The sequence below is a fragment of the Talpa occidentalis genome, unplaced genomic scaffold (assembly GCF_014898055.3).
Source record: "Talpa occidentalis isolate TD23 unplaced genomic scaffold, MPIMG_talOcc4v2.1, whole genome shotgun sequence".
Lineage (NCBI taxonomy): Eukaryota > Metazoa > Chordata > Mammalia > Eulipotyphla > Talpidae > Talpa > Talpa occidentalis.
In genome coordinates this window covers 139,066,575-139,087,141 of record NW_026555331.1, presented here as the reverse complement: position 1 = coordinate 139,087,141, position 20,567 = coordinate 139,066,575, and the positions used below count along the sequence as shown (strand labels likewise).

The window sequence follows — 20,567 nt, the reverse complement described above, 5'->3', positions numbered from 1 at the left end:
TATGTGCCATCAAGATAATTGTGGGTTGGTGTTTGATCAATTATACATCTGATTCAAACTGAGTTGATAATTTGTTGATGAAACCATATGGCAGGAGCTACCATGGGTAAAAAAGGAAATAACTCAAGAATGTACATTCAACTCCACAGACTATTTATCTCAAGGACTATTTCTTGCTAGTCATCATACCTCTAATTTCACTGTCTAGACTCATAGACAACTCAATGTTTTCATCGTAGATAAGACTTGGAGCACATTTATTGATATATAACAAATACAATAACACGAGACTAGGCTGGATTCTAAATCCAGGAAGTCATGAAATGCTTTTGATCTGGGAGCAACAGAATCATAGTTACACTTTAGGAAAATTAATCTTGTGTAAGTATCTAAGATGGAATAGGGACAGAAGACTGGTGACATAGAAAGGGTCAAAAAAAAAAAAAAATAGGGCAAAAAAGAAAGATGGACAAGACTGTGTGACCAAGGAATCAGGGGTGAAGGTGAACAAAAGGAAGGAATCTAATGTGATTCCCAGGTTTCTGGCTTGAGTCACTAAATTGATGACGTAGCTATTCAATTAGGGAGGATAAGAAACACAGTAAGAACATGTTTGGCAGGAAAGGTGATGAAAGTGGTTTTGGGCATGTTGAATTAAAGGTACTCATCAATCAATTGGGTAGCAACACATGGTAGCCATTAACAAACAGGCCAGGCAAAGAGGTCTTGGCTAGAGTCAGATTTGGGTGTTGTCAGGAAAACATAAGAGTAAGAAGGGAAAACAAATATATAACCAAGATATAATCTTGGGTAGCAACTAAGGGAGAGATAAAGGAAAGCTAATGAGTTCAAGGGATAAAAGGAGAACGAAGAGCTCTTCAGGAATACAGACTTTGTCTAATTACTGTGTATTCCCAGGCTCTACTACAGAAGGTAGCCAAAATCAAAATTTACAGAAGTTGGGTAGGATGAAAACTAAAAGGTATCTAATGAACTTAGCCATTAGAAAGTTATTACCTTAGTCAAAGCACTTGAGTAGAACAATGAAGGCAGAAGTGAGACTGCAACAGATTCAATAGGGAAAAAAAATGAAGAAATTAAAATAAATATTCTTTCTGAAAGCTTGTCTGTGAAGGTCAGAAGTAAAATATGACATCAACTAGGAAAAAAAAACCTAAAAGTTTATTCATATAATAAATTGAGGAGAAATCTCAATTCTACCTGGTAAAATAACAGAAAATATAAAGAAATGTTTATAAGTAAAACATTTAAATACAGAACAGTTTTAAAGAATCCCAACTTGTTACTAGTAATACGCTAATTATATAATATTAAATAAAACATAATTTATTGATAAGGAACTAAAAGTAATATATCAAAATATTGTTATAAGTGAAATTGCTATAGATGATTTTCACCTTGTTTTAAATTTTCAATATTTTCCAAATGTTAACAATGAGTTTATATTCCTTTTATAGTGGTGGTAGGAGGTAGGAGATGGTAAGTTTTACCAAAAATAATGATGATTGAAAGGGAGGAAAAGACTTAAGAAATTCTAGCTCAAGGAAGACAGATAATGGAAAGAGATGAAATATGAAGAGGGAAAAAAAAACCAGCATGAAAATGAACCCTTCACTGGAAGCACCACAAAGTAGCATAACAGTGCTGAAGTGTAGTAAGGGACATAGGTGGCAGGATTGAGAAAGAAAGCAAGACATAAATGAAGACTGAAAATGATAAAACATTATTGAAAGAATTTGGGAAGATCTAAACAAATAGAAAAACATCCCGTGTACATGGATTGGAAGACTTAATGTTATTAAGATGGTAATAATCCCCAAACCAACATACAGATGCAATGCAATCTCTATTAGAACCCCAGCTGAGCTCTTTGTACAAACTGACAAGCTAATTCTCAAAGTTATATGCAGTCGCATGCCACTCAGAACAGCCAAAAATAATCTGAAATATAAAGTCAGAGGACTCATATGTTCCAATTTCAAAACTTGCTACAAAGCAATGGTAGCTGAGGTAGTATACAATTGGCTCAAGTACAGTCATAAATAACAATAAAATGGAGTCAAGAGTCTGAAAATACATCTATATGCTTATTATGGTCAGCTGATTTCAATAAGGGTGCCAAGATCATTTAGTGGACAAAGAATAGTCTTTTTAACAAATGGTGCTGGAACAACGGGACAGCCAGTTAAGATAATCCTTAGCTAACACCAAATACAAAATGTCACTCAAAATGAATAAAAAACATAAATGTAAAGCAAAACCATAGTAATTCTTCATGACGTTGGATTTGGTAAAGGATTCTTAGATATGACACCACAAACAAGAGCAACAAGAGAAAAAAGAAAAATTTGACTTCATGAAAACTGTGCTTCAAATGACACATTTAAGAAAGTAAAATGATGGGGGCTTCCCGGTGGCACAACCAGTTAAGACGCAACCTATGAGGCTTTCCGCAGCCTCTGCTTAAGATGCAACCTATGAGGCTTTCAGCAGCCTGTGCAGCATGAGTTCGATCCCCTGCTGGCCAGGAAACAAGCCACACGGCGCGGCAGACCTCTCCTGACTCACCCACTGCTCCCCTCAGCAGTGTACTTCGGTCAATCTGCCTGTTCTGTTCCCTGCTCCATCTCTGGTGAATCCTCTCACCCCCCCAAACCTCTGGCCTGTACACCATAAATAAATAACAAATCAATAAATAAATCTTTAAAAAAGAAAAGAAAGTAAAATGACAATAATAGAATAGGAAAAATATTTACAAAATATTTACAAATCCTATGTCTGATAAGGGACATGTATCTGGAATACATAAAGAGTACTCAAAACTCAATGATAAAAAAGAAAATTCAATTTAAAAATTGGGCTTGCTCCAATTTCAAAATAAGAACATGAAAAGATGCTTGATATCAATTATACAAAAAAAGAAAAGCCATAGGAAAATAAACTAAAGAAAAAGATGCCACTTCAAACCCATCAGGATGGTTAGAATCCAAAAGTTAAATAATAACAAGTTTTGGCAAGATATAGAGAAATTGAAGCCCTCACACCTTGTTGGTAGGAATGTAAAATTCCAGGCTTTTGGGAAAATATTTTGTCAGCTCCCGAAATGAACTAGGCATAGAGTTACCATATGTTCTAACAACTCTACTCCTAGGTAAATACCTAAGAGAAATGAAAACACATGTTTACAGAGAAATCTGTACACAAATGTTTAGAGCAACATTATTCATAATAGCTAAAAAAGGTAGGAACAATCTAAATGGCCATCAATGGATAAATAAACAAAACACGGTATAGCCATACAAAGGAACATTATTTAACTATAAAAAAGAATGTAGAACTGATACCTGTTACAATATGGATGAACTTTGAAAACATTATGCAAAGTGAAAGAAGGCTGTCATAAAGGCCATAACATATGATTTCATTCATATGAGAAAGTCCTTAATAGGGAACTCTATAGAGTCAAAGTAGATTAGTGGTTGCATGGTGCTGGTGTAGGTGTAAGGGGAGCAGAAAGATAAAGTCGTAGACAGCCAAAGGATGTAAAGCTTTTTCCCTTAAGGTAATGAAAATGTTCTAAAATTGACTGTGGTGATGATTGTACATATCTGAATATACAAAAGACCAGTGAAATATATACTTTAACTGAGTAAACTACTTATCATGTGAATTACATCTCAATAAAGCTATCAAGAACAAGTAAGTAGAATGCTGAGGGAAAAGGTTAAAAGGATTAACTACTTTTGTGCTAAAGAAAATAAATTAAAAAATGGAATTGCAAGCTATTTAGAAAATCTCTACAAGAGTCTTAATCCAATAGATACAAACAGTGTTCAGAAAAACCTTGTAATTTAAACACTTGGGAAGAATGAAAAAGAACATTATAAGCATCCATCATACAAAGATAGGAAAATAATCCCAAAACAAATACCTAAGGAAAGCTAAAGACTCAAAACAATGAAAAATAAATAATAAAGGGGGGAAAAGAAATAGTAAAACTAATTTTTAAAAAATATTTAAGAGGTAGTTCTAACAAGAATAAAGGGCAAGACTTCATATACAGAGAATAAAAAGTTATTAAATAAATTGATAATGTAGTCACAAGTATAGGAAATTTGTTTTAAATCATAAAAAAATCTCCACACAAATAATTTTGAAAAGTTAGATGAAATGGATTATTTCCAAATTCCACAAATGATCACATCTTCCCCACCCCCAAGATATAAATTGTAAAGAGTCAATATATATTCATAGATAATTTTCAAGGAGCTACCCTCACCCCCAGAATGGGAAAGCCAATATCTCCTGGTAAATTCAACCAAACCTTTAACTTCAACGCCAGTTAGTCAGAGAGGGAAAAGGGAGGGAGAAGCATAGAAAAAGAAAGTTTTGAAATTATTTTTATGAAATGGTATAATCTAATAAAGATAAAACACAGAAAACTATGAAGTAATTTAGTTTATGAGGAGTGCTGCAAAATTACTAAGTAAAGTTCAACCCAACAGCACATTTAAAATTGTAACACACCATGACAAAGTGAGTTGATCAGGAAAGCAAGGGTGGTCCATTAACAGTAAGTGTGTACCACGATAGTAGGTCAAAGCAGGGAAATTACTTAATTCCCATAGGCCCTAAAAAGGCACTGACAAATTTACTTCCATTCTTAAAAATCAAATAAAATGACAACAACTGACTACTTTAACATTATAAAACATGTACACTTCAAGCTAAAAGTCAGGTCTAATCTTAATAGGAAAGCACTAAAACATCCCATTGTAGTCAGAAATAAGACAAAGATCCACTACTACTTTATTTTAGCCAAATCAATTTGACAAAAAGAAATAAATACAAAAAATTGTAAAGAAAGGGATAAAGTTATCTTTATTTGGTAATGATATGAATATTTAACTGCAAAACCCTAGAAAAACAACTGAAAAATTATTACAAATAGTATTAGCCTTCCAAAGGAGGGAAGGTACAAAACTAATGCTCACAAATGAATAGCAGTCCTGTATTCAAACAAGACAACAGATAAAACAGAAATAGAAAGCCATTTACAATTGCAAAAGAAACTGATAAAATACCAAGGAATAAACATAGTAAGAAATGTGAAAAGCTACATTAAAAAAAAAAAAAAAAAACCCTTAAAATGTTACTGAAGGACGCAAAAGATGACTGGAACAACAAGAAATGAATGTATACCCTGTTCTTAAACAGAAGCCTGAGCCTCAGAAGATGACAATTATCGCTGTATCTATACTTATTCTGCAGTACCAATGAGCATACCCCAAGGTGGGGGAGGGAAACATGAAATGCTTATTCTCAGTTTTATGGAAAAATAAACAAGCAAGACTACTCAGGAAAACTCTGGAATGTAAAATGTGTGAGGATTACAATAAAAATGGGATCATCAGATACACATAGGTAAGCTGATGAACAAAAAAGAAAAAAGAAAAGTCCAGTAATAACCCCAAATTCTATGTAGGAACTAAGTAAACCTATAGATAACATTTCAAATACTACAATAACTAGGTAGCCACCTGGAAGAAAAATAAACTTGGATTCCTACCTCAATACTTAATGCAACTGATATTTTGTATGGGGAGAGGGGAAGAATTTCAATTTAGTGAAATTACTTCATTATCATTATTTCAGTTAGAAATAATATTGAAAAAGAAAAAAACTTCTCTACCAATGGAAGAGAAGTTCTTATGACAAAACCTAAAATCAAAAAAAGATTGATAATTACAACTATAAAAAATTCCTAATTTTTGCTGAAAAGTATCCCATAAACCAGGTCAAAGGCCCAGTGACAAATAATGAAAAATATCTGCAACACATGTCAAAAGGGCTAATATCCTTAAAATATAAAGTTCCTATAAGCAATATGAAATATCCCAATAAAAGGTGAACCAAAGATACAACCAGGTAAATAAAAATATATTAAAAGATATTTTAAATAAAGGAAACAAATAAGGCTCGTATGCCTATTGAAATGATAAAGAAAAATATACCTACTAAATGGGCAATTAAAAGAGTTTGATTGCCCACTCTGTTAACATAGGAATGGAAAGCCAGCATGCCCGTGGTGCATATAAACTGGCACAACCTCTAAGGAAGGCAATTTGTGAACATCTATCAAAAATTAAATAGTACATATCCTTTCACCCAACAATTGTACTTCTAGGAATGTATTCTAAAGACAGACTCACCAGTGTGCAAAATTATATATACATGCACGGCTTTCTCCACCCACTTCGAGCGCGTGCGCACGTGTGCGCACACACACACACACAGGCCCCAAACACACTTCAGGAAAAGATACACAAGAAATGTATGTTTGGTTATTTCTAGAAAAGGAAACAAATTAGCTGGGGTCAAAGGTGGAAGGAAAACGACTTTTGTTATATTCTCTTTTTATCATTTGGATTTTATCCATGAACATAAATCACATTATTTTTTAAGTTGTTTTCTATATAATCTTTACCCAGTTTTGTTATGGCTTTCCTCCTCTATGTCAGTTTTCCTGTTCATATTAGGCACAATGTCAAATTTTTCCCAGCTAACAATGCAAAGTATTTAATGAAATTTACTCAGTTATATCACAATATAACTTGAATTCCCTTATTCCCATGGTCTCCTTGGCCCTGAACTCTACTTCTACTTACCTATTCTACAAAAAAGCACTGTAACCTATTCTTTACTAGGTATGTAGAGATTATGAGTTGGTAGAAATCCAGGACTAAGAAGGTATGGATGTCTTGGCCTATGGGGCAAACACATAATCACTATTATATTTTAGGAGACAGAAAAAAGGGAAGAAGTTGCACAAGCAAGGTTTCACAAATCATCATTTTAGCGTCACTATGGATGCAAGGTCTAGTTCACTATTTTACATATTTAAGAATTTGATTTCATCCATTTGTCCAGGGTCAAAGGGATTATAAGGGGATAATTTTTTACCTCCAGGATCAGCCTTAAAACAGATCAAATTCACAAGAAACTTGCTTATATGTAATGCCAAAGTATTAATTTAAATTTAAGAATAAATACATATGAGTATGTGTACATGTTTGTATATACATATATACTGGTGTGTAATATCAAGAATATTAAATCACACATATCAAGGGATCACACAAATATGTAAGCTCAAGGAGAACCACATGGAGTTGTGAGTGTGTACAGGGGGAAGCACTCAAGTCAGAAACATCAGAGAAGGCTCCCCTGAAAAACAGGGTGGGATCAAGGTGAGAACCAATGGAAGAGAAGTTAAAATAAGGATAGATGAGTAGGAAGAGGATTCCTAGATGGTGGGATAGCATGTGCAATGGCTGGAAGTGGAATGTCTAAAGAGGTGGGAAAGGGTGTCCTTTGGAGGGAGAAAACATGATGCAAGATTAACTGGAGAGTGAAAGGGGGCAGACCATGCAGTATCTTTTCTGCCACATTAAGGATTTTTTCCTATTCTAAGAACAAAACTCTAGTAAACGTTGAAAACAGATATGAGACTAGATTTGCACTTGCAAAAGATTAGCACATTGTATGAATTGGAGGGCAAGAGAAGCAGGAAGAATGCTTAGAAAGCTACTGCAGGAGACCTAGAAAAGGGATGATCGCAGCTTGGACTGCAGTTATGGCAGAAATAAAATAAACAGGGCTTGGTGATGGATTACACCTGAACTTTAAAGGAGAGGAAAACGTTAAGGAGGATGCCCAAATTTTGGTTTGCATGACTGTAGGTATGAAGATGCTATGACTTAAAAAGAGAGAGAATAAAGGAGAGAGAGAATACTCCAGGAAGACCCGATTGTCTTGATTCACTGGGGCTGAATAGAGGGTAGAGACACAAGAAGAGAGGGTTCTGGGTGCTCAGAGTATCTGAAAGTCTTGATACAGAAGGATCAAAAATGGAAAATGGAATTAGATTTCAAAGGACAGAGAAAGTTAGCTGCTTCTACTTAAAAAAAAAAAATTATTTTACCTCCAGCGTCAGCCATAAAACAGGCCTAGACATTTCTCATCCTCCCATCACCTAAAATCATTTTAAACATCTCAAAATAAAACCTTTCAAACAAGGTAGGAGGGGCTGTTTAAAATGCAATACTTGGGAGAATAAAGAACTGGTGTGAAAGCATCTTAGAGCATATCTTGAGATCCAGATGCTCCCAATTTTAAGAGTAAAGAAAAGAGGTTGCCTACTTGGGAAAGAAGGAGTAAAGAGCCAGTGAAAGGGAAAAGAAAACAGAAAAGGACAGGCTGATGACCCCATTCCATGAATCTTTGAGGCATGTATCTTTACCTCTGGACAAACTGATGCTCTTGGCCTTGTGTGCTTAAGGAATGCAGAAACAGTCCCACACCTTATTAGAAACCATGGCTTCCACTGCCATCAGGTGGTGGCAGCCAGGAAGTGCACCAACCAGGTTCTTGGAGCCTGGATATGCCAATATGAAGTCCATAGCATAATTAATCTAAGATCAAAGACCTAAAGATTGTAGTAGTTGAAGGCAAAAGGGTGATAGTTTTTGGTAAGAGATTTATCTTCTAATCTGTCAATGCACAAAATATAGGTTTTTGCTATTAATTTGGGATAAGAAATAAGATTTTCCCTTTTTTTCATGTTACAGATGACATATTTAGCAATTTTAGAATACCCAGTCTGACTATTATCTCAAACCCAACTCCTGGTACTATATCTTATACATCTGACCAATTCAGTGCATCGATGTTCATTTTAATGGTGCATATAATGAGTTAATGTGTGCTCCCAACACATCAATAACCTTATCACAAGCATAAGCAATTGTCTCATTGAATATGTAAATTTCCCTTGATCTTCGAATTAATCAAACAATTTTTAACTACTTAAAAGTACAAGACACGATAGTAAACACAATTCAAAACCCATCATGTTCTCAAAGCACATCAGTTAAACAAATATATCACTGGTAAAAATCAACTTCAACATTATTCACATAAAAAACAGGGTGAATGAATAAGACATCATTCCTGATAGTTCTCCTATTCACCGTCAAAATAAGCTTGCCCAATATGACACTTCACATTGTGTGCAGAATTTACTCCCCCACCTTCCTTCTACCATACTGAATATTCACTTAAAAAATGCATGTCTTTAAAATTGTCTGCACACACGTATCGATTTGATTTGTCTTTGTTTTATAAGACATCTAAACTCAAGCATAGAAAATTACAGGCCCAAACATAAAACAAAGGCATTGGATACATTTTTCCAATTGTCAATCAGTTTTTTTTATATTGCAGACACAGCGTAATTGTGTCACTAAGGAAATTCTTGGTCTTCGTTTACTCCTCTTACTATCCAAACACTACTATCATAGTTTGTCTCTGGATATTCCAAAATAATAATTCCACTCGTTTTTCCTAATCTCTAGGCTCTTTCCCCCAGTCATTTCCCACGCCATACACACACTTCCTCCTCCTTCCTTGTTTCAGAATACCTAACTCTTACACACTTGAGGTGGTTTTTACACAACCACTCTTTGGAATCTCTCTCCTTCTCCCCTTAATTGAGTCCCCTATTTGCCACTGCTGGGCACCAACGTCTTTCTTTTACAAGATCAAACTGCGGAAGCAGAGACTGGGAACCGATTAAGCGAAACATTTGGTAATGTCAATGTAACAGCGGCCTCTCCTTTGAAAAGAAAACACATCTCTTAACACACAGCTTTCAACAGAGCAAAAATACTTTTTTTCCGCTGTGCTCCTCATCCCTCCCTGACCTCAAAGACACCTTTCCTTTTCTCTGATCCCCAGCCCCTCTGCTAAGCGTGGGGCCTGACTTTCCTCCTCCCAAGGAAAAGAAAACCAGGGAGAAAAGAAAAAGGCGGCAGCCACCTCCCCGCCGCGCCCGCAAGCTGTCAGGACCCGGTCCCGGGACTCACCTGGCAGGTGCGGCCTCCCGGAGAGTTGCACGAAGCGGTTGAGCTGGCCAGTCCCCCGACCCCCGCTGCCCCCGCTGCCCCCGCTGGCCCCGCTACCTCCGCCGCCCCCGCCGGCGGCGCCTCCTCCCCTCCGGCGGTTCCTGTCCCAGCCCTGGGCGGCCGACATGACCGGTTAACAATTGCCGCAGCCCGGTCCCGGCAGCCCCTGGCCCGGCGGCACTAGCGGAGCCTCCTTCCTGGGCTCCTCAAGAGACCCGGGAGACCGGGGAAGGGGGAGCGCCCGGCCTTCAACAGTGGCCAATGACTGACTTCCTTGGTGACAGACAGCCAATAGTAGGCCGCCTTCTTGGTAGGTGGAGGGAGGCGGGGAGAGACGTGGTAACCATAGCTATGGCTAAAAAAAAAAAAAACTTGTTGGGGGGGGCAAAGAAAGGCCAAAGCAGCCACTCAACGCTCGCATCCACCGCGCAGAGCGACACCGCGTCTGGGAGACTTGCAGGGTCAGGCGGACCAATCGAAGACCGAGTGAGCGAGGCCCCGCCTGCAGGAGTCCCAGCAACCGGAGATCAGAGACCGCAGGCGTTCAGGAGCCCCTTCTCGTAAACACTAGCACCAGAAATGAGATTTTCACATAATAAATATATTTGGGGGCAATACAGTGTTCCTCTGTTTTCACTGACTGAGATTCCCTTGGCCGACCGTTGACACACAAAGGACTCTCAGATGGGGGAAGCAACCCTGGGCGGAGTCAAAGCTTAAATGTAAGAGAAAGATAATCCCGGGGTTCATTTATTTGTCTTGTCATTCAGGTCCACGGACTGAACTCCTCCTTCACTCGGCATAAAGCACGTCCCTAGCAAACACACAGTTTTAAACCTGCTAACATGGGGAAGCTTTCAAGCCCTCCAGCAATCTTAAAAACACAATGAAGACCTCCAGTGAGGAGCCATTGGATGCTACATTAATATGTATTTTTAAAATCACACTCGGCAGTGAGCAGAAAGCCAAGGAAAATGTGCTCTTGCAGATGACCGATGGCTACCTAAATGTTTTTTATTCAATCAAACTACTGTTGGCTTGTAGAAAATTGGAATCAACATAAAGACAGGAACAAATACAAAAGGTAGGGGTAGGAGGAAAATGTAGATGTGCAGATCAGAAATTTTCTATTGTTCCAAAATTAAACAAAAAATTTGGTTTTGAACTTACTGGGCGCAGTGCAAAGTGGGAAAATGTAGATTATTCACTAATGTTTATTTTTGTTTATTTTTTTAAAATTTATTTTATTTATTTTTATTTATTTATACAAGCACTGGGTACAGTCAGAAGCGCGGGAGGGTGAGAGAATTCACCAGAGCCAGAGCGGGGAGCAGAGCAGGCAGAAGGACCGAAGTACACTGCTGAGGGGAGCAGCGGGCGGCAGGAGAGGTCTGCGCCATGTGGGACCCTCCTCTGGTGGCTGGGGAGCAGCCCCGCAACCCAGAGCTCAACCACTGCGCCACCGGGGAGGCCTGATTCACTAATGTTTATTAATGATAAGGAAAAGCATATAAATTCCTCAGGAAAAACAAGTTTTCAGGGTTCTTAAATCTAGGACTTTTTCTCGTTTTTCCTGATGCTCATCTAGGAAGTCTTACATGGAGCAGAGAAAAATAGAGAAATGTGCAGGAGCTGAGAAAGCATATCCTCTAAGTCAAATTATGAAAATTTCAGGTCACCACGGATCTTGCCTCCTATTTTCCCACGTTCAATCCCTGTGGGCAGGTGTTTTAGCCATTAACCACTACAACCCACTGCCTCTGAAAATGTCTGATAAGTGAAATAAAGCCTTCACTCTAAAACAGGAAAATCAAAATATGTTAATTTTTTTAAAGAAGCTGCACCACTGAGTAACCAAATGAATGAGGGAAATTTTCTTCTTATAGGAGTATTCTAAATAATAAAGGATAATAGAATATCTCCCTTTTGTAACTCCTAATGAATTTAGAAATTTACTCTTGAGAATCAACCACTACCAGCTTCACAAAATAAAAGATGAGATATACATGCCTCTAGAACATAAAATTGATTATGAAGTAGTCTTGTAGGGGGGAAAAAAATGAACCTAAATTTCATTAGTCATCTTTATCTAACTACAAACTTATAGGAAATACAGAGAAGCAGGGGGTGGAAATACTACAGAGATGTAAACAGCAAACTCAGACTATGGAAATTCTAAAGGATAAGCAAAAAAGTTTCTTTAACAAATAAATTACAAAAGAAATAGACAGGTATGGAGAAAAAAATCTATAGATTAAAAAGAGACTTGTGATGGTTATATTAACTTTGTTAGTACAAATCATTGAATAATAATGTTTGCACAATTTTGTCAGTATGTTAAAGACTACTGAAATGTGTACTTGAAAATGGTATATTTTATGGCATTGAATTATATCTCAATGAATTTTTTAATAATATAGGAATGCAGTAGTGAATGAGGAGATAGTTGAAATAACATTGTCTTTACTTTAAATCAGTGAATTATATCTCAAGAAAGTAGTTAAAAAAGAGAGAGACTTGAAAGATACCAGTCAACTCTAATAATAGGTTTGTGCAAATCCTGATGTATACAAACTTGGGGTGGAAACATAATGAGACTATTGGAAATTTGAACAATGAATATTTTATGATATTAAACAATTATTAATTATCGTGGCTATATAAATAAAAGATTCCTTATCTTTTAAGAAACACGCTGAATTACGTGTGGATAAAATTTTGTCAGTTATTTGCTTCAAAATAATGTAGAATCTGGCAATTCCATTCTTAGTTAAAATCAAAAGACATTGGGCTCCCCGGTGGCGCAGTGGTTGAGCACTGGGTTGCGAAGATGCCCGCAGCCTCTGCAGCGCCGGTTCGATCCCCGGCCCCTGGTGAGGGTCCCACATAGCGCGCAGACCTCTCCTGCCGCCTGCTGCTCCCCTCAGCAGCATATTTCGTCATTCTGCCTGCTCTGCTCCCCGCTCTGGCTCTGGTGAGTTCTCTCACCCTCCCGCGCTTCTGACTGTAACCAGTGCTTGTATAAATAAATAAATAAATCTTTTTAAAAAAATCAAAAGGCATCAAATCTTAGGGTGTCCCCGGTGGCGCAGCTGGTTGAGGACAGCGCTGATGAAGCTGTCTGCAGCCTCTGCAGCATGGGTTCGATTGCCAGCGGCCAGGGAGATTCCCACATGGCTCAGCAGACCTCTCCTGTCTCACCCGCTGCTCCCCTCAGCAGTGCTTTCATTCTGTCTGCCTGTTCTGCTCCCCGCTCTGTCTCTGGTGAATCCTCTCACCCTCCCATGCATCTGGCCTATACCCCAGCTTTTGTATAAATAAAATAAATCTTTAAAAAGACATCAAAATTCATCTCTCCAGCAAAAGAGCTGAGAGATAGAAGACACAGAAGGGAGAAGTGGGAGGGCCAATGTCTACCGCCTCCTGCCCAGAGCTGCAGACCTGTTTTGAGCACCAGAGTTGTGCATCTATTCATTTCACAAAACTGACTGAGATGGCACTGAAAGATTCAGTCTGTGAGTGAAGCAAGCTTGAAAAGAGATCAAGGACAATATAATCTACAGGGTGTGGTAGCAGAGGTGTAACCCAAAAAGTAGTGGGGACAAAGAGATGGAAGTGCTTTTTTATATAAGCTGCCATTTTTAGTAGCCTGAGACAGCAGTTTCTATCCTGAGGCTTACTCATGAAGATAGCATGGCAAGCGCTTAGAACTCAAGTTCATGCTAACTCAGAAAACAAGTCAGTCGAAATTAGCAAGAAGTCTATATTGAGAATATTTTCCAGGAAATTGTTTTATAATTGTTGAAAATATATAATAATTAAGCAAATTGCCAAAATTGTCCTTGAGTAAAGATTCTATAATTACAATATTTGGTGTGATGGAGTAGAGAAGAGGGAAGTGGTGAAAAGTACTCAGCAGATCATGATACCTGCTTTTACTTAACATATTTGTGTCTTTAAGCTCAGCACTGTGTAACCCAGTGATTCTCAACTCTGATTGCACATTGGACTAAAATAAGGCTCTTTTGGAAGATACTGATGAGTCTCCATCAGGCCATTGGGATCAGAATTTCTGGAACAAAAGCTGTGGTTGTATTTTACAAATTCCCTGAGTTATTCTAAACCTATAGCTAGATTGAGAACACAAGTGTAATTCTTTGTACCAGTTTTATCACATGCAAAAGGAGTGTAATGTCTTCTGTTGTGGCAGCATCTGAGAGATGTTATGAGAGCCCAATGAAATAGAGTATATGAAAGTACATGGGAAAGAACGTTGGGTTTCACAAAGGTAAAACCAGGTTTTCATCGTGGAATGGGGAAGGAGTTAAATGATTCCGCTTGAGATGACATTGAAGAGGTAAGTCTCATCAAGGAGCTTAGACAGAATTGTAATGGAGTGCAGAGCCATTGAAAGCTTTAATCAGAGAGGTGACATGATCAGATTTATGTTTTCAAGGACCACTCCAGCTACTGTAACTGGGATAAGGCTTTTGAGTGGAGGCTGTCCACCACAGTGGATGAACCCACCAATGGGCAACAGCCTTGGGGAAAAAACTTCTTCTCCCAAATACCTTCTGCCTCCCACAGCAAAGACTTGTCATGTCACATTATGTGTGTTTGAGAGCAATATAACTGAAGATTGGAATTCTTGCTTAGGCTAATTTAAATGCAATACTGTTCTAGCACTAAGTCACATAGTGTCTTATAACCATCAATTATAAAGACAGTGCTCTTGTAGGGGAGTTTTGTAACTGAGAGACTGAAACAGAATGAAACTTTAGTTTTTTGTTAGTGAAAACCTTTAGTTTTTTACATCAAGAAAATGACACAATGTGATGCAGTGATATATTACTTTAGTTGTTGCATGCTAAGCAGATAAGGACAAAGGTTGCCATAGAATATGCAAATATGCACTTACACCAAATGAAGTCTGCATGACATCACAGCAGGCAGTCCAAAAGCAAGTTTGGACTTGGTCCTAATGTTCCAAGTTTAATAAAACTAGAAGCTAGTAAAGAAAACTGAATAATAGTTAATCATTTTAGGAGTTATATGAATGAGTCATTTGGATGTTTGCTTCTTCCCCTCAAAAACCTAATACAAAGTTCTGGGCTGGAGCTAGACTTTTTTTTTCAATATCTGCAATATTTAACATGAAGTCCAGATATTATTTCCTGAAATTTCAGCGACAGTTGGCTTATATACTCATTTAATGCAAATTTAAGTAACTAATTTAACAACAAGGGAACGAGACAGTTTTATGAAGATAGCAAGTGACATCTCATTAAATAGGCATTAGAAGAATGCTCTCTGACAAACATTTGTGAACTATTAAGTCAGATTGCCCCAAACAAGTAAACAAAGCCTTGGAATTATATTATACCATTTTGTATCTTTAGTGTGACAAGCTTTCATAAACAGTCACTCTCTGAATTTGTTAATACTACTGAATCTAAATTACACCAGCAAATTAAGTAGAGAAACTAAAGTGAGCCATATTTTTCTACTTTTCTCCAACATTGGTGACTGTAGCTCAGTGAAGCAAATCACACATCAGAGTAAATTAATGTCTTTTATGCAAATTGTTTCAAGTTTATGTTTATTTAATTTATAAGTTTATTATGATTTTATGTTTTATAAGTACTATAAGCATAAAGAGCTTATAAATAATTTATGCATTTAAAAACATTTTGAAAAAACTAATTCATCAACACTGAAGAAGGGATGGAGCTGGAAGGAATCACGCTCAGTGAAATAAGACAGAAAGAAAAAGAAAATTATCAGATGGTCTCACTCATAGTAGGAATTTAGAAAAGCTAAATAAGGGACCAGGAAAAAAGGCTAATTACAATAAAGTAAAAATCAAAATCAACAAGCAACTATAAACCAGAGACACACTGATAGGGGGTGGGGAGGGAGAAGGGAGTAGAAATAAAGCAAGGATGGTAGGAATTGTATGGGGACTATAACCAAGATGAAAATGCATACATTGTGCAAAAATGAAAAATAAAACAGGATGAACAAAACTAAACCATGGAATAAATATTACTCAATTTTAAGAAATGCTGTTCTACCAAATTCTCCTTCTTGCTAAAGTTAAATTGGGTTTGTTAATGTGAAGCCAATAAAATCCTAATTAATACACTCCCTTCAGAGTTGTGAGAAATAGATGCAAACCATAAAGAACCATACAAAGGTGAGGTACTTACAACACAAAGTAGTTTCCTAGGAAGTAATTTTTATTTAGTTAGCTGAGGTGAAATAAAATAATATATAAAGTCAGAATCATCCTAAAATTGGCCCCAATAGCTATGTGTGTCTTTAAAATATAAATTTTAATTAAAAAAATAATGAATTATCTTTATTGCAGCTTCAAAAAATAGAATATAGGGCTTCCCTCATGGCGCAGTGGGTTGAGCGCAGCGCTGTGAAGTTGTCCGCAGCCTCTGCAGTGCAGGTGAGATTCCCAGCCAGCCAGGGAGATTCCCACATGGTGTGGCAGACCTCTCTTGTCACACCTGATGCTCCCCTCAGCAGTGTATTTCAGTCGTCTGCCTGTCCTGTTCCCCACTCTGTCTCTGGTGAATCCTCTCACCCTCCTGTGCCCCTGGCCTGTACCCCAGATCTTGTATAAAAATAAATAAATCTTTAAAAAAAATAGAATATATAGGAAAAAGTGAAACTCTCCCCTTCACCCTCCACCAAATCCTACTCCTCACTCCAAAGACAGTTAACAGATTGATGTCTATTCTTTCAGATCTTTTTGCATGTATTTATATGCATATATGCAGACCTATGCAGTTATTCTAATTCCGTTTGTAACATAAATTGCATCTTCAGAATGTATTCTTCAGATAACTTTTGTCCTTTTATATAATATGTATTTGGTACATTGGATGCATAGATACCCTTTTTTAAGCAGGACTTTCTTTTTTTATCTGTAACTATTCTATAACCTTGGGTGAAAAGAATAAAAGTGGGCCTCCCCGGTGGCGCAGCGGTTGAGCACTGGGTTGCGAAGCTGCCCGCGGCCTCTGCGGCGCCGGTTCGATCCCCGGCTGCTCCCAGGCCACCGGAGGAGGGTCCCGCATAGCGCGCAGACCTCTCCTGCCGCCCGCTGCTCCCCTCAGCAGTGTACTTCGGTCCTTCTGCCTGCTCTGCTCCTGGCTCTGGCTCTGGTGAATTCTCTCACCCTCCCGTGCCTCTGACTGTACCCAGTGCTTGTATAAATAAACAAATAAATAAATAAATCTTCAAAAAAAAAGAATAAAAGTGAAGATCTCTTAGTCCCAAATCAGTATATTGTCTCTTAGAATGTAAGTTTACAAATGCCGCTAAACCTAATAGGTGTTAAAGAAATCCAGATAAAGACAAACTTAAAAAAGTAACCCTTGAGATCTGACTATAGAACTGAGGCATCCAGGGTGGGAAAAGAAAAGGAAAGAAAAAAATGGAGCACAATGAACTACGATGCTTTGGTGGTGAATGTGCTACAGTAAAAACACCTGAGGGGAGAGCCTGTACTTTCCAAATACCAACAACAGTGTCAATCAACATTAACTCAGTTTAAAAAAAGAAAAAAAATGCAAGGACTACAAATGAATTCAAGCAAAGTTGTAGTTGCTTCAGCTCCTGAAAAATCCTTCACTTCAAAAAAAGGGGAGGAGCCTCCCCGGTGGCGCAGCGGTTGAGCCCTGGGCTGCGAAGCTCCCCGCAGCCTCTGCAGCGCTGGTTCGATCCCCGGCCGCTGGGCAAGCGTCCCACATGGCACGCAGACCAATCCTGCAGCGCCTGCATTTCGTCAGTCTGCTCCCCACTCTGGTTCTGGTGAATTCGCTCACCCTCCCGCGCTTCTGACTGTTTCCAGTGCTTGTATAAATAAATCTTTAAAAAACACAAACAAAAAAGGGGAGGGGTTGGAAAGGGCAATTTCTCTAAATGGGAGAAATCTGGAAATACCCTTGTTGACCACACTGTATTCAAGTTGAAAAAAATCCACGGACTTGCTTTTCCCCCAAAGGATTTTTTCAAGAGACGCTATTCAGGTTTCTCACTAAAAAAAAAAAATTTCACTGCTTGGGGCCTCCCTGGTGACATGAGGGGTTAAGTCTCAGCACAAGTTTGATCCCTGGCCAGGGAGCTAACCCACATGGCGCAGCAGACATCTCCTGACTCTCCCTCTGCTCCCCTCAGCAGTGTATTTCAGTCAGTCTGCCTGTTCTGCTCCCTGCTCTGTCTCTGGTGAATCCTCTCACCACCACCCTCACACCTCTGGCCTAGACCCCAGTTCTTGCATGCATAAATAAATAAATAAATCTTTAAACATAAAATAAAATAAAATTTCACTGTTTAAACTGAGGATTCTAAAACTCTTTCAGTCTGGTGTATTGTCACTTTTTCAGAATAATGATTTGAACATACAAAATGAAATATACAGGATTACCAACACATATACAAAAGACCAAATGTTTGTCATACACTGACACCCAAATATGTAAATATATGTATAAATGGATGTATACGTATGTGGAAATATATATGCATGAATGTATAGATGTAGACATACATGGCTATTCAGGCCAAAATCTTGGAGTCCTCCTAGAAACCTACTCCCTCATCTGCAATGTAAAACTTATCATGCCAGGTGTAGCAAACAAAAATATTTCCAGAAATTGTCAAATGTCCCCCGGGAGGCAAAATTATTCCCATTTGAGAAGCACTGCTAGTAAAGGACTATCAGAGAATAAGACAATCATTCAATGAAATGAAAACACAAAACTGAGTGTATTGCTTGGTATAGACAGCGAAAGGCATGCTGGTCACATACAAACTTCGGGTAGATCAGACTGCTAATCTTATATTGGATTTTGAAAAAGTGGGGAGTTTGGGGGTTGGAGATCTTTCAGAGGTCTAAGTGTGTTGACATTATCTGTAGAAGTGATAATTCTGTGTGACTATTGTTGGTGGGTTGGCAATCAGAGAAAGATTTGTTTCTTTGTGATTGTCTGATTTTCAGAATCAAGGGGTTGTCATTGATTGAGCCTGTGGAAGCATGTTCACTGCGGTGGTTATCATTGATTGATTGAACTCAAAACTGGCTCTGATTTCTGGCTGTTATCTTGGGAATGTGGGAACTTAAAAACATTCCTAGTACTCAATATGCTATGATGTAGAAGTGGTGGTTGAAATCTCTGAGAGTTCTCTTCTGATTGATTTAATTTTCTAAGTGAAATAGGAAACAAAATCATCAGCAGATAGGGAGGATGGATTGGTAGAGGTACTGGAAGTTTGAGGAGAGAGATATAAAATAGTTATCTATGAAAGTGGGAGAGGAAGTTGATGAAGGAAATGCATTATGATTATTGGGCAGAATTAAGGGCCCATTTGAGGTCAATAATATTAAATGAGACAACTCAGCATGCTGAGCATTTTTCTTTAACCTGACTGGATATAGGAATAGTGGTGGAGAGTTGAATTCGACTGTTATTGAGGTTTTGACCAGAAGGTACTATTAAAGTAAGAGGAAATTGGCGCGCAGACCTAACCTGCTGCCCACTGCTCCCCTCGGCAGTGTACTTCGGTCCTTCTGCCTGTTGTGCTCCTTGCTCTGGCTCTGGTGAATTCTCTCTCACCCTCCCGCGCTTCTGACTGTACCCAGTGCTTGTATAAATAAATAAATAAATAAATCTTTTAAAAAAAAAAAGTAAGAGGAAATTGAGAGGATAATCAACAGAATGTATTCTTTTTTTTTTTTTTTTTTTTTTAATAGAGGCATGTTATTTATTTATTTATTTGTTTGTTTGCTTGCTTTGTTTATACATGCACTGGGTACAGTCAGAAGCGCGGGAGGGTGAGAGAATTCACCAGAGCCAGAGTGGGGAGCAGAGCAGGCAGAAGGACCGAAGTACACTGCTGAGGGGAGCAGCGGGTGGCAGGAGAGGTCTGCGCACCATGTGGGACCCTCCTCCGGTGGCCGGGGAGCAGCCGGGGATTGAACCGGTGCCGCTGAGGCTGCGGGCAGCTTCGCAACCCAGCGCTCAACCGCTGCGCCACCGGGGAGGCCCAACAGAATGTATTCTTTTAGCTTATTTTGTTTTTCATTATGACACTGTCAAACATACTCAATAGTAGGAAGAATACAGCAAACCCAAAAGTCTATCACCCAAATCCAACAATCACATACTCTTCTTTCATTTATTCCTCTACACATTTTCTTTTCCTGAAGAATTTTAAAGCAAATCCCAGACACCATACCTGTTCACCCACAAACACCTGAGGATGTATCTCTAAGAGGTAAGGACTTCCAAAAACTACAATCACAACATCATTATCACAAATAGCAAAGCTAATAATAATTTTTAATATTACCTAATTCTCAATCCATATTCAAATTTTGCAAAGGAATGATGATCAATGATAGGTAATGAACTTAAGTTGGAGAAGAAATAAAGTGGCCAATGGAGATGGGGACAGAAAAGGAAGACAGACCAATAGGCAGAGATCCTGACGAGTGGGAACATTTTAGGAGCTACGAGTCCAGAGAAAGGGGCTGGAAGTGTCTGGTGTGATGTCACTTTTATA

The 20,567-nt window shown here is 38.3% G+C and overlaps 1 protein-coding gene across 2 annotated transcripts in view; it reads right to left on the bottom strand.

Moving 5' to 3' along the window:
- The window catches only part of KLHDC10 (kelch domain containing 10), a 48,944-nt gene extending 38,696 nt beyond the window's left edge, over positions 1–10,248 (bottom strand). Inside the window, exon 1 of one of the 2 annotated variants that reach the window (XM_037513147.1) lies at positions 9,948–10,248. In XM_037513147.1, coding sequence (XP_037369044.1) covers positions 9,948–10,113 — 166 coding nt within the window. In that variant the 5' untranslated portion in view covers positions 10,114–10,248. The remainder of the gene's footprint in view (positions 1–9,947) is intronic. The other variant, XM_037513148.2, reaches the window with a different exon arrangement.
- Positions 10,249–20,567: the final 10,319 nt, after the last annotated feature.